The sequence below is a fragment of the Amaranthus tricolor genome, chromosome 3 (genome assembly GCF_026212465.1).
Source record: "Amaranthus tricolor cultivar Red isolate AtriRed21 chromosome 3, ASM2621246v1, whole genome shotgun sequence".
NCBI lineage: Eukaryota > Viridiplantae > Streptophyta > Magnoliopsida > Caryophyllales > Amaranthaceae > Amaranthus > Amaranthus tricolor.
The window spans coordinates 1,806,137-1,819,773 of NC_080049.1; the positions used below are offsets into that span (position 1 = coordinate 1,806,137).

The 13,637-nt window shown below is 29.8% G+C and overlaps 1 protein-coding gene across 8 annotated transcripts; it reads right to left on the reverse strand.

Annotated features, from left to right (window-relative positions):
- Nucleotides 1–626: 626 nt before the first annotated feature.
- On the reverse strand, nt 627–10,396 carry LOC130808059 (receptor-like protein 38). Of its 8 annotated transcripts, XM_057673503.1 has the most exons (5): nt 8,688–10,396; nt 2,854–8,036; nt 2,555–2,668; nt 2,299–2,414; nt 627–1,735 (listed from the first exon to the last, which is right to left on the reverse strand). In XM_057673503.1, exons 1-2 carry the CDS (start codon nt 10,030–10,032, stop codon nt 6,802–6,804), a joined length of 2,580 nt encoding a protein of 859 aa, XP_057529486.1. In that variant the 5' UTR covers nt 10,033–10,396; the 3' UTR covers nt 627–1,735; nt 2,299–2,414; nt 2,555–2,668; nt 2,854–6,801. The 8 variants fall into 8 exon arrangements, with proteins under 8 accessions (XP_057529486.1, XP_057529484.1, XP_057529481.1 ...); XM_057673501.1 differs by having other exon boundaries at nt 2,299–2,668; XM_057673498.1 differs by having other exon boundaries at nt 2,299–2,714.
- Between the last annotated feature and the right edge of the window lie 3,241 nt (nt 10,397–13,637).

The following is a 13,637-nucleotide window of genomic DNA, read 5'->3' on the forward strand; positions in this document are numbered from 1 at the left end:
CACTACTTAACATCAATAATTAAAAAGAGACTATACAGTAAAAATACTTCCAAAAATAAAAGACCAATAGATCAACAACAATTTATAAACTTCATTATTACAAATTCATAAGTTAAATTCAAGAAAAAAAGGAATATCTAAATGTTTGTCAAATTCACCTTTATTAAAAAGAAAAATAGTTTAACAAATTCATAAGTTAAAATCAATTCTGTATAAAAGTCATATGAGACCTTATTTGAATTGTTTCGATTCAATGTTTATTAATTTCTAGTTTCCATAATTTTTTGATAGCATAAATAGAGATATTAACGATTAAATTCGTATATTGAAAAGTGTGAAAAAACAAATGGTACAAGCACTACTAGATAAAAGACTTGTTGCAACGGTTAAGGACCGTTGCTGTAGGGCTAAAAAGCGTTGCTAAAACCTTTTTGCGACGGTTAAGGACCGTCGCATTTGCTGCCGTTGCCAAAAGTCTTTTGCAACGGCTTCTTGCATCTTTTGCAACGGTAGCAGTTGACTGTTGCCAAAGATACAATCTTTTGGCAACAGTTTCTCTTGGTCGCACAATACCGTTGCAAAAAGTCTTTAATGAAAAAGCTAAGCAAATGATAATTTTAATAATTGATAGCATAAGATGTAATTAGAAATTTGATTACAAATATTATAGTTAAGAAATTTACACGATTAACTTGTTATATCAAAAACTAAGGATCAATTCTTCCATAACCTAGTGCAACCAAATATTCACCTATACATCATTACGTCTAAAAAGTATCGAACAAACAAGTTCACAAAATGTTTCCAAAAGCCACACAAAATTCTAAATATGTTCTTTTACGGCTCAATTTCATCACCATTCATCCAAAGCATAGATGTCGGAAACTCTTCACTTCCATCTTCTAATTCTTGAACCTCAAGCTCCGGCACCCATCGAAGGTCTTTCTCCTCTCGCAGGTATTTCAAATCCCGACGAGCAGATTTATGGTCTTTTGATTTTCCAGGAATGCCTAACAATGTCCCAATGATAACCAAGATATTAGACCTGAAATAGATCGAAATAATAAACAGCAGCAATGCTGCCAACAAATTACATCAAACAGTAGAAATAACACCAGAGAACACATCAAACAGTAGCAATAAACAGCTCATCTTTACTGGTAGTAGAAAAGAAACAATGCTTGAGGGAGATCACATTGGGATGATCAAGTAAACGCATCAATTGTAACTCTCGATATATTTTATATACTCTAATAGAAATTTCCATCTTTAACATACTCTATCTAAGAACACACCATATTTATTCAAGGAAATATCATTACACAAGAACAAAGACAACTCAAACGATGAAAACAAACTTGAGGTAAATGTCAGACATTAATGATTCACCATTAATACAATGAGGTAAAGCAACAGCATAGCTATAACATTGTATTGCCATAATGCTACTAAAGTGATGCACATATATGTTGAGCAAGGGGGTCCAATGTACCAGTTCAGAGTGATAAGTACATGCAAGTATCTCAGACAAAAAGTTAAATGAAAAGAATCATAAAACTTAGACAAAACATACCATTTTCACAGATTATCAAGCTATCCAGTTTAAAGAGTAAGCACTTGACAAGGCTTGGTATCAATGATCCAGCAGTCACTAAAACATTAATGCATTGGAACTCTGTACTATCAGTAGATGTCACGTCATTATCACTTGAGCAATTCTGTAGCAAGTTCCGCGCTGCATCCAAACCAAAGAAAGAGTTTATAAGGTTCTGTGAAGTTCAGACTAAAGCTGCATTATGAAGCTTGCAAGCATTAGTACAATACAAATCTGACAAGATGTCAACAACAACCTACAGCAAGTGATTCAGGCATCAGCTATAGAACCGTTTACAGTTAATTTTAATGAAGGCACAATGCAATAATATTTACAGGCCATCCAAAAATCAACCTTCAACTTGATGCCTCTCCCCTAACAGCATACATTGATACAACGAAGCGAAACCCACAAGGTATCGATGACTAGGGGAAACAAAGAAATGATGTGTGATGCAGAAAATAGACCAGTACAATACCAATATGATAAGATAAATCGAGCCATTCTAGTTTTCCTTGATCATTCTTACAAGTGTACAGCTAAAAGATTGCAAAAAGAGAATTCAGAAAATCCAGCATCAAGGGTAAACCCTAAAAGAAAACCCAGTAATTGAACAATTGTAGCAAAGCTAAAGATTACAAAATGATAATTCAGAATCCAAAAAACTTTCAGATAGAATATGAAGTTAAGAGATAGAGAATTACAGTGATGTAATCAACTCCACATCCAATTTTCTTTTCATATTCAGGATGGTAAGGAAAGCAATCTCTCCAGAATTGTTCTCTCATGCTCAGCAGACAATCTATCTCCACTTTGATATCTATCACAATCAAAAAATACCCAGAATTCAGAACAATTATCAAATTTAATAAAAAAAACAAAGAATCAATGAAGCTTACTTTCCAGAAATGAAGAATCAAGGAAAACCTTACACAGTGAAATCATAGGCCAAAAACTTACTTTTGCTTTAATCTTATCATCTAGAACTTCAATTTTGAAGTAACTCCATCAATTTTTCTTAGCATTACTTTGAAAGAATCTCACAAAGCCCAACAAAAAGGCGAAATCTTGTTCCTTCGCAGAGCCAAGACCGAAAATCAGTACAACCCAACATTTCAAACTGATGAAATACACATACATTAATCTGATAATTACAACAAAGCCCAAGAAATTCAAAGAACAAGCCATAAATTGAAATCAACAAGAAACAAGAACAACAAATTTAAAGAAAACGAAAGGCAAAATAAAATTAAAACTACCTGCTGTCGTGGGTTCAAAGGCGGCTGAAGGGCAGCGTAGCGGCAGCACCGGCTGAAAAAGCGGCAGTTCCTCCGATGTGCAGGCGGCGGCAATGGGCGGGATTAGGGCTTGTGAGGGAATCGGGTTTGTGAGGGAAGGGAAGTGAATGGGCGCTGGATTCTGAAATGTCGAAGGGAAATAAAAATTTCGAAAAAATTTCGAAAGGAAGGGTTTGTGAGGGATTGGGGTCAGTTTTGAGAGGGAAATAAAAAAAAAATTATTAGTATAAGGTCTTTTGCAATGGGTATAAGATAACCGTAGCCTTTTCTAATCTTTTGCAACGGTTTACTTGAACCCGTTGCCTTTTCTTATCTATTGCAACGGTTTTATTGTACCCGTTGCTAAAGCTGTTGCTATAAAATAAAACCGTTGCCAAAGGGTGTTGCCTATGCTCTTTTATCTAGTAGTGAAGTAAAGAAGAATGGAGAAATTCTTTCTCTTAATCAACAAGACAATAAAGGCACAAATAACAATATCGTTATGGTTCTTTGGTTGCTTAATCTTTTTCTTGAATTTGGATTATTAAAATTTGTAGATGAATAGTGAAACGAGAAATAAAAAGATAAACTCTGAAGAACAAAAAAAAAGTCTGTTATTTATCCATGGCATTGTGTGACCATTTCTGGGTAAAGACTACAATTACTTTTAACAGTTGAAAATTGTGATGTTTTGGAAAATTTTTAATCATTTTATTAGAATTAATGTACGATTAATTGGAAAAAAAGAAAGATTAAATGAGACTGAGAGAAAAGTAGGAAAATAATAATCTAACATTTTATTTTCTTTTCCCAACTTGAAAATGACGATTAAATTTAATGGTGACTTAAGTTATTGGCCCTTTTCAAAATTGGGCCCTAGGCGGCAGCACTCCTCGCTTACACCCACGGTCGGGGTTGTGTTATTGTAAATATAGTAAAAGCTGAAAATTAATTTATTGATCAAACTCGGAAAAACGAAATCAACTAATTTATTTATTCTTGTTAGTTGAAAATGTTTAAACAATTTTATACAAATGGACGAAAATTATATAGGAAAAATTACCCTTAATAATCCAATCTTTCACTTATTTTCCTACAATAATCCCAACTTTTGATTAACCATGAATAATACCAGCTTTTAAGTCAATTACTCATAAATGTTGTTGTGCATATGGTAACCTGTTTTTGTATGTAATTTAACAAAAAAAGTAAATAAAATAGCAAAAATAATGTAACACCCCGAGATTTTCTGACGTCATTAATTAATATTTTAATGACTTTTGGTTATTTTATAATTATATTAAATTAATTTTGAAGTAGTTTTAATAAATTCCTTTTATATACGAATTTAAATATTAACATATATTTATATTAAAAATACAATTACACCATCAGCAGCCGCGTCATTCCTTGCCGCCAGCAACTAGCGGCTGTGACAGCAACAGTATGAGCCATGACTCCATCCACCACCACACTAACCACTCTTCTCTTCACCCCTTTCTCTTGTTCACCTAAGTAAGCCATATCCTCTTCCGTAATTGATTTTCTCTTGTTTTTAATTAAAATTGTTATCAAGTTTATGAGTTAGTAATGATTTTTGTATTATTTTCATTGAATCTTTTGTGGGTAAGAGCTTGATTGATGAATTAAACATACTTATGATTTAGGGTTTGAAGTATGATTAGAAATTATGGGTTGTGTGTTGATTGTGTATTAATTTGGTTTAATCTTAACATGGGTAATAGAAATGGTGTTATCCTTGAGCATTAAGTGGTTAGGGTTTGATTATAGAATGATTACTCTTAATGGTGTGTACTATCATACTACATTTTTGAAGTATTGTGGTCATTTGGATAGCTTTGAATGAGTATTTGTGGAGGAAATTGTGGTTAAATAGGGTGGTGGTATTGGTTTTAATATTGGTTAGGATCGTTGGCCGCAAAGAATGGTTACTAATTGCCCTTATTATCTTTGTTAATGTTGATTAGTGATTGTTGCTAACTAATCGTGGTTATTGATTAATATCATTAGTCGCTAAAAGTTGTTATTTTAGGATTGTATGGTTGTCGTTATTAGTTGTAATTATCATTTTTATGCTTGGATATTTTGATTGTAAGTTGTGTAACCTTAGTGTTCTCATAAGTTATAGTGCTCAATGTCATTGTGAGTTACTTTGAACATACTTGGCGCTAACCCTTATTCACTATGGTAATTAACTATGAGAAATGTAGTGAATGGCATTTTGATTAGTTGTCATCATGGTTATAAATGTTAGGTTATGCATTAAACGAGATTGGATGTATTAGTTCATTTTCTTGGTAATAAGTATTTCTATAGCTCCAAACATTGTAAAATAAAGAAGGGATCTCTTGAGTGCTAGTCGTTATCAAAATGATTAAAAAATTTGGTTTGGCTGTTAAGTTTAGTTGATGTCGTGAATTCGTGATCAATGAGCAAAAATACTGATTATCACATTTTATAAAATAGCACATTTTATAAAACTGAATACAAGAATTCATTCTGATTATCACTACTTAACATCAATAACTAAAAAGAGACTACATAGTAAAAATACTTCCAAAAATAAAAAACCACTAGAACAACAACAATTTGTAAACTTCATTATTACAAATTCATAAGTTAAATTCAAGAAAAAAAGAATATCTAAATGTTTGTCAAATTCACCTTTATTTAAAAGAAAAATAGTTTAAACAAATTCATAAGTTAAAATCAATTCTGTATAAAAGTCATGCCAATTTCTTTTAGGTGTCCCACCAAAATTAGAATGAATAAAATATCTTCCACTAAGAAATCCCTTTCTAACCCATCAAATCAACCCTCTAAATTAAGCACTCGAAAACCCATTCCAATTGACAAAACAAGACAAGAAAAACATGTAGTATGAAACGAAAGTATTTAATCCTTTTTCCGTGTTTTTACTTGTAGGATAGTTGATTTCGTCATTAAGCAAACTCACTTTTATATTATTAGTAATTTATAAGTTAAAATATAGTTATATGAGACCTTATTTGAATTATTTCGATTCAATATTTATTAATTTCTAGTTTCTATAATTTTTTGATAGCATAAATAGAAATATTAACGATTGAATTCGTATATCGAAAAGTGTGAAAAAAGAAATGGTATACGTAAAGAAGAATGGAGAAATTCTTTTTCTTAATCAACAAGAAAATAAAGGCACAAATAACAATATCGTTATGGTTCTTAGGTTGCTTATTATAATTTGGATTATTAAAATTTGTAGATGAATAGTGAAACGAGAAATAAAATGGCAAACTCTGAAGAACAAAAAAAAAATCTGTTATTTATCCATGGCATTGTGTGACCATTTCTGGGTAAAGACTACAATTACTTTTAACAATTGAAAATTGTGATGTTTTGGAAAAAAATTTTAATCATTTTATTAGAATTAATGTACGATTAATTGGAAAAAAGGAAAGATTAAATGAGACTGAGAGAAAAGTAGGAAAATAATCTAATATTTTCTTTTCTTTTCCCAACTTGAAAATGACGATTAAATTTAATGGTGACTTAAGTTATTGGCCCTTTTCAAGATTGGGCCCTAGGCGGCAGCACTCTTCGCTTACACCTACGGTTGGGGTTGTGTTATTGTAAATATAGTAAAAGCTGAAAATTAATTTATTGATCAAACTCGGAAAAACGAAATCAACTAACTTAACAATGCAATGGAAAACATGACATTTATGCTTTATAGACATTCACCCATTTGGCACACATTTATATTTTTTTATGGAAAAGAAATGTTACTATCACAAAATATAATTATGAATAAAGTACAGTGAAAAGAAAAAGAAAATGCTACAAATTCAAGTAAAGCCCAAAAAGGCCCATTCTATCATACTCTACTTCTTGCTACAAATGAAATGTTTCTCAGATAGATGATCACTTTTAGTTCTTTGTTCTTCTTGTTCTACTTCTTCTACTGAAATGGTGGTCATGAAAATCAAGTAAAACCCATTCCATCTTGTTCAACAATTTAAAAAGCCAAAAAGGCTTCCCCATTGACAATATGTAGTACCCCCAAGCCAAACCAACTATTGTACCACTTCCAAATCCAATCACTACAACTTCCCACATCGATAATTCTGTTTTTTCTTCCACATTATCATTGTTCAAAGATTGCACAACAGTATTGTTTTTGCATTCAAGTAATGGTGCTCCACACAATTCAAGATTTCCCTCGTACGAATCAGATGGGAAGGTATCAAATTGGTTACCATGGGGTATAGGCCCTTCCAGTTGATTATATGAAACATTAAAAACCTCGAGAAATGTTAAACTAACAAGTTCTTGAGGGATTTCACCGATAAGCCTATTTGATGATAGGTCTAAACCATCCAACCATGATAAGTTCCCAATGGATGGAGGGATGTTTCCGATAAGTAGGTTATGCGAAAGATTAAGATTTCGAAGTGCTTGCAACATCCCTATAGAATTTGGAATCTCTCCTTCAAAGTGATTATTAGACATATCAAATGTTGACATAGAAGTAATTATCTCCTTATAATCCAGTTCCACCCCTTTTACTATCATCTTGATGGAGTACATATATAAATAACCATTTTCAATTTCTAAGTACCTTGGACTTCCTATAGTAGACATGTTGTTATCCATCATGGAACGAAATTGTTTGATGTACATGAATGGCAACTTACCACAAAAATTATTGTTTGAAAGGTCGAGAATTTGTAGATTTGAAAAAGGAAACGCTGCAATCTTTGATAAATTGTTGGTTATATCACCATGAAATTTATTAAAGGATAGGCTGAGAACCTCTAAAGATGGAAGGCTACCTAACCAGTATGGAAATAGATCTTTGAATTTGTTGTTCCTCAAATTTAGGACTCTTAGGTTTCTACATTTAGATAAAGACCTAGGTATAGCTCCTTCTAACTGATTGTCAGTAAAATCTACATAATCCAATAAATCACAAGCAAAAAATAATGCTGATGGAATGATGCCCTTGAAATTATTTGATTGGAGATTCAATGCAGTTAATTGAGTACTAGTATTGCCCAAGCAATGAGGAACTTCTCCATTAAACTTGTTATAAGATAAATCAAGGGTTATAAGATAAACCAAGTTGCAGATAGAAGAGTTTTTAAAATTCGTGACATTGTATCCTGGAATGCATGACAAATATGAAAGAATTTAGAGAAAGTTGTAGCTTCATATAATAATGTATAAATACATCATAGTAAAAGAATATTCTACCATGAAATTTAATCTTTTTTGAAAAGAAAAAAAAAATTTGACCACATGACTTCTTAAAGAAGTTAGAAATTAGTTTAGAGTACATGTAATCACGTTAGGATAATTCCACTCAACTTTATGGAATATCTTGTTTTAAAAAATAAAACGATAACTATAAACTTAGTGTAATTGTAATCACGTTAGGATAATTCCACTCTGTAAGTGCTGTGATGCTTCCAATGTTGGCATATTAGATGTGAGATAATTGATATATTTTTTTTTATAATCTTTATTAATGTATACAAAATAAAAATATCAAAAATCAAAGAAATATATTAAAGATAATTCGATAGAACTTGTTTCATATATTTTTATTGGTAACAATAATCAATGTTATATATATATAAAAAAAAAAAAAAGCAAATATGAAAAACCTTAATAATACAAGAAATATACTTTTATTAGTGACAAGCGAATTCAAAAAAGAAAATAATAATTTAACAGTTGGAGGTCTCAATGTATGCAATGGCGAACTATTTGGAAGATGCAATTTAGATAGGCAATGCTAAAGATTAGTGTACCTGTAATCTGTGGTGTGATTTTTCCAATCAAGTTATTGTTGGCAACCAACAAATGACGAAGACTCGTTAACTTTCCAATGTTGACAGGTATCTCACCATGTAATTGATTACTTGATAAATCCAAAAGATTCAAATTTGTAAGAAGAGAAAAAGAATTTGGTATCTCACCATGTAATTGATTACTTGATAATAACAAAAAACTCAAAGTTGTAAGAAGAGAAAAAGAATTTGGTATCTCACCATGTAATTGATTATTTGATAAATCCAAAAGATCCAAATTTGTAAGAAGAGAAAAAGAATTTGGTATCTCACCATGTAATTGATTACTTGATAAATCCAAATCTCTCAAATTTGTAAGAAGAGAAAAAGAATTTGGTATCTCACCATGTAATTGATTATTTGATAAATACAACTCAATCAAATTTGTATGAAGAGAAAAAGAATTTGGTATCTCACCATGTAATTGATTATATGATAAATCCAACACACTCAAATTTGTAAGAAGAGAAAAAGAATTTGGTATCTCACCATGTAATTGATTACTTGATAAATCCAAAAGATTCAAATTTGTAAGAAGAGAAAAAGAATTTGGTATCTCACCATGTAATTGATTACTTGATAATAACAAAAAACTCAAAGTTGTAAGAAGAGAAAAAGAATTTGGTATCTCACCATGTAATTGATTATTTGATAAATCCAAACGATTCAAATTTGTAAGAAGAGAAAAAGAATTTGGTATCTCACCATGTAATTGATTATTTGATAAATCCAAATCACTCAAATTTGTAAGAAGAGAAAAAGAATTTGGTATCTCACCATGTAATTGATTATATGAAAAATCCAAAAAAGTCAAATTTGTAAGAAGAGAAAAAGAATTTGGTATCTCACCAGAAAAGTCGTTCCCACGAAGGGAAAGGCACCGAAGCTCCGACATATTAATAAATAAAGAGAGTGAGCCACTAAAATGGTTAAATTCTAGGTGGAGATATTGGAGTTTTTTAAGAAGAGAAAGAGAAGACGGGACATGCCCATAAAAATAGTTATCATGGAGAGATAGGTTTTGCAGGTTTGTAAGAAAACTGATTTGAGAAGAGAGAGTACCATTGAGTTCTAAGTTGGAGATGTTCAGGGAAATGACAGTGGGAGAGTGAGAAGACGAAGAGCAAGTGACGAACGACCAATTGCAATGGTGAGTAGTGTTTTTCCAAGATGATAGACTTTTATAAGGATCATCTTTAATGGCAGATTTAATAGCTAATAATGCTTCTTGTTCTGATAATATTCCGCCATTGATGAAGCTTATATTCAGACAGTGAATAAACAAGAAGAAAACAAGAATTCGCATTTTGTTATTTTTGTTTCGTTTACTTTGATGGGTAGAATACTAGAATTGAGATACATGATGAGAGGAAAATGCAAGACCATTTATAATGTGTTAAAATAATCTAGAAAAATCTAGGATTTTAATTAAATATAAAAAATATTTAAACTAAAAAATTAAAAAATTAAAAGTATTTAAGATAATATAATAGAAGTTTCTAGAAAAAGTAATTAAAAAATAAAAATATTTAAGATATTTTTAGTAAACTTGTAACTAAACTCATCACTATAAATATCTATTGACGTAATCAATTTTGAGCAATGAATAAGAATAGTCATTTTACATATTCACTTATCTTTCTCTCCAAATAAATCAATTTACTATTTTACCATCTAAATTTTCCTACACAATGCTATGTAGTTCTTTTTGAAAGCAACTTAGGATACTACTTTAATGTATCCTTAAATATGTATCTATTGTATTCAATTATAGCAAATAATTTCATATATTTTAAAAGTAAATTGAATTATATGTTAAGGTCATATGGTGTTTTTAATCAAAATGTATTATTTAGATTGAATTGAACTTAATTGTTTTTATCAAAATGTATTATATTATATTGATTTTTCCTTATCAATGAAATTTATTCTTATTGATTTCATATTCTTTTTCTTATTCAAAATTACTAATTTTGATTGAATTAAAACTTTTTTTTAACTCAAAATAAAATTTTAACTTATAACAACTTATTTTTACGACATAAGCTGATTTTACTGATTTAAACTAAATTTTATCAAACTATAATTATTTTTATTAAATAATATGAATTTAAGATGAATCTAATAAGTTCTGATAAAAAAAATAAATATCAAGAATTAAGTTTGATTAAGCGGGAATGATGATCTCTTCAAAAAAAAACTGAGAATGATGATCAAAGAACGAAGTCATAATTGGGAGACGTTTGATAAATCTATTTTCATGTTTTATTCAGTGGTAATGAAAATTAATGAAAAATAGATTTTGATCATATAATAAAAATGCTCCTTCCGCCTCTTTTATTTTGCTACGCAATACATAAAAACCTTCCACTTTTATTTTGTATTGTAGCAAAATTAAATGGATAAAAGAGTATATTTGTACTCTAAGAATCCTCCCCAAAGATTTTTTTGGCAAGATACATAAATGTTATTTTGCACTAACATATAATTCGAATCCCTCAAGTGATAATGAATGAAAATAATTTTGTAGAAGAAAATTTATTTTTATTAGAATAAGACAATCGTAATCATAAAGTCTGTTAAATAATTTAATATATTCAAATATATTAAAATTTTATTTTTATTCTCATCAATTAATACAATAATTAATCACATTACTAGTAAGCTAGATAATATAGTACACTTACTCAAAACAATTGTAGCTACATATTTTCTCCGTCCCTTTCAATTTATTTCTAAAAGTAATAATTTTTCTTATAACATATTACATATATAACTTTTACGCGATTCAGTGTGTTATTTTGATCATTTATATATTGAAATATGCAAATTTAAAAATTATAACTAGTTAATATTATGAAAGTATGTGATTAGACGATTCAAACAAGATCTCACTTGACTATATTTCTTCTTACACATTAATTACAATAGATAAAATAAGCTTGAACGATTAATAGTATCAAAAACCGTAATGTAGCAAGTATTTCAGAACCGAGGAAGTAGATATTTAATACTACAAGTCTACTAAAAAGCCAAGTCAACGATGACTTTAATAAATGGAGCATAAGCTATTAAGGCCTCAAGGTACAACTTTGTCTTTATAGACAAAGACTTTGACCTGTATCAGTCAACTGGACCCATGCCCCTCTGAAACCTTTGTTACGCTTACGCTTATGGAGAGATACTTTCTCCATCTTATGAGAAAGCATTATATAATTTAAAAATTTGAGTGTTTTTTAAGTCATATGTTATTAATTCACAGAGACAACGGAAATATATAATTATTTAAGGAAATTAATTGTGCGGGTATGAACTAAGCTAGTTGGAGAACGAAGAAAATTTTGACATTATCAATTTCCTTCATTTGGGAAGGAAACAGTCTAAAAACTAAGCTTTAGATTGTATATTTAAGATATGTTATATACTTTATTACATCTTTTCACACGAGAGTTGTTTCAATTACAAGAGTAGATGTAGTTACAACACATACCTTCTTCAAAACAAATGCTAAATATTCCATTAGAAAGGAATGATAGATGAGATTTGAACCACTACAAAAAAAACGGTGAAATTCCGACTAAATCACCGACTAATCGGAAACAATCGAAAATTTCTGTCTAACTTACCGACTAACTGTAGTCAGTCGGACACTCCGACAAAATTCCTACTAGCCCAAAATTGTTGGAAAATCCGACTGAAAAGATAATCAGAAATTTTTGACTGCCCAATGTAGTCGATATTTAGTCGGAATATTTGGAGGAGGAGGGTTGGTCGGTATTCAGTCGGTGGGTAGTCGGAATTTTATATTTACAATTTCCCAATCGCCGTCCTTTTCCACCCTTTTCCACCCTTTTCCCTCAATTACCCTCGAATTCTACAACCAAACATACCTCACTCTCTCAAAAATTTCTTCTCCCTACCCTAAAAAATTTGATTTCTTCTAAGAAAAATATCATATAAGTATTCAACAAAATATCAAGTTATGTTATTGCTATAAAAGTAATATTTACATTATTTATTATTTTAAATATGCTTTACGTTATATTTATTATGTAATGAAAAAAAATTTAATAAGCTTTTTGGTGCAGACATTTATTCGTAATAATTATAAGTACTTACTAGAAGAAGTAGTTTTTCTCTTAATTATATTCTCCTATGTACTATAAAAATGTGTTAGAAATGATGAAAATATGTTACTCAAAGCTAATGAAATTCAACATCGTATTCTTTACTTATAGTAATACCTCCCTGCTAGTTGCAACAATCAAATTTTGCATAAAAATAAAAAAAAAAATTTAACTACTAAAATAACTAAAATTTTATTGTTGCAATTTATTAGCATAAGTAAAATTTACAATACTGGATTTCACTAGATTTAAGGAACATATATTCAACAATTTCACTTTTTTATAGTGCATAGGAAAGTATTAATAAGAGAAAAACTACTATTTGTACTAGTAAGTACTTACGAAATTTAAGTTCATCACAATGAATTTGACCAATTTTTTTTTGTCTTACGAAATTTACCTAATTTTTCTTTTTAGTTTATCCTATCAAATGGACTCATTTTTTAGTTTTAGTAATGACTCACACTCCTCCTTTAATGAGTTATCACTACAACATTATATACTCCTTCTTTAATGGTATATATATAGTGGATTTAGGGACATTTATTAGCCTCTTTAGCAGCATAATAAAAAATCATACTAAAGCATTCCGCGATATAGGATTTAGTGACATTTCTCATTAATGTCGCTATAGGCTATAGCAAAAATTACATATGTCACTAAAGGCCAAATAAAGTGTCATTAAATCACTTTATAGTGAAACTTAATACACTAAAAATATAAATCAATGACATTTTTTTAAATATCACTAAATCCTATGATGCGAAAAGTTAGTTTTATTGTA

Bases quoted from the DNA above. Each gene is read 5' to 3' on its own strand.
- LOC130808059 (XM_057673503.1), bottom strand. From the start codon at position 10,032: ATGCGAATTCTTGTTTTCTTCTTGTTTATTCACTGTCTGAATATAAGC. The intron at 8,037-8,687 runs GTACACTAATCT...CATGCATTCCAG, and splicing joins AATCACACCACAGATTACAG to GATACAATGTCACGAATTTT.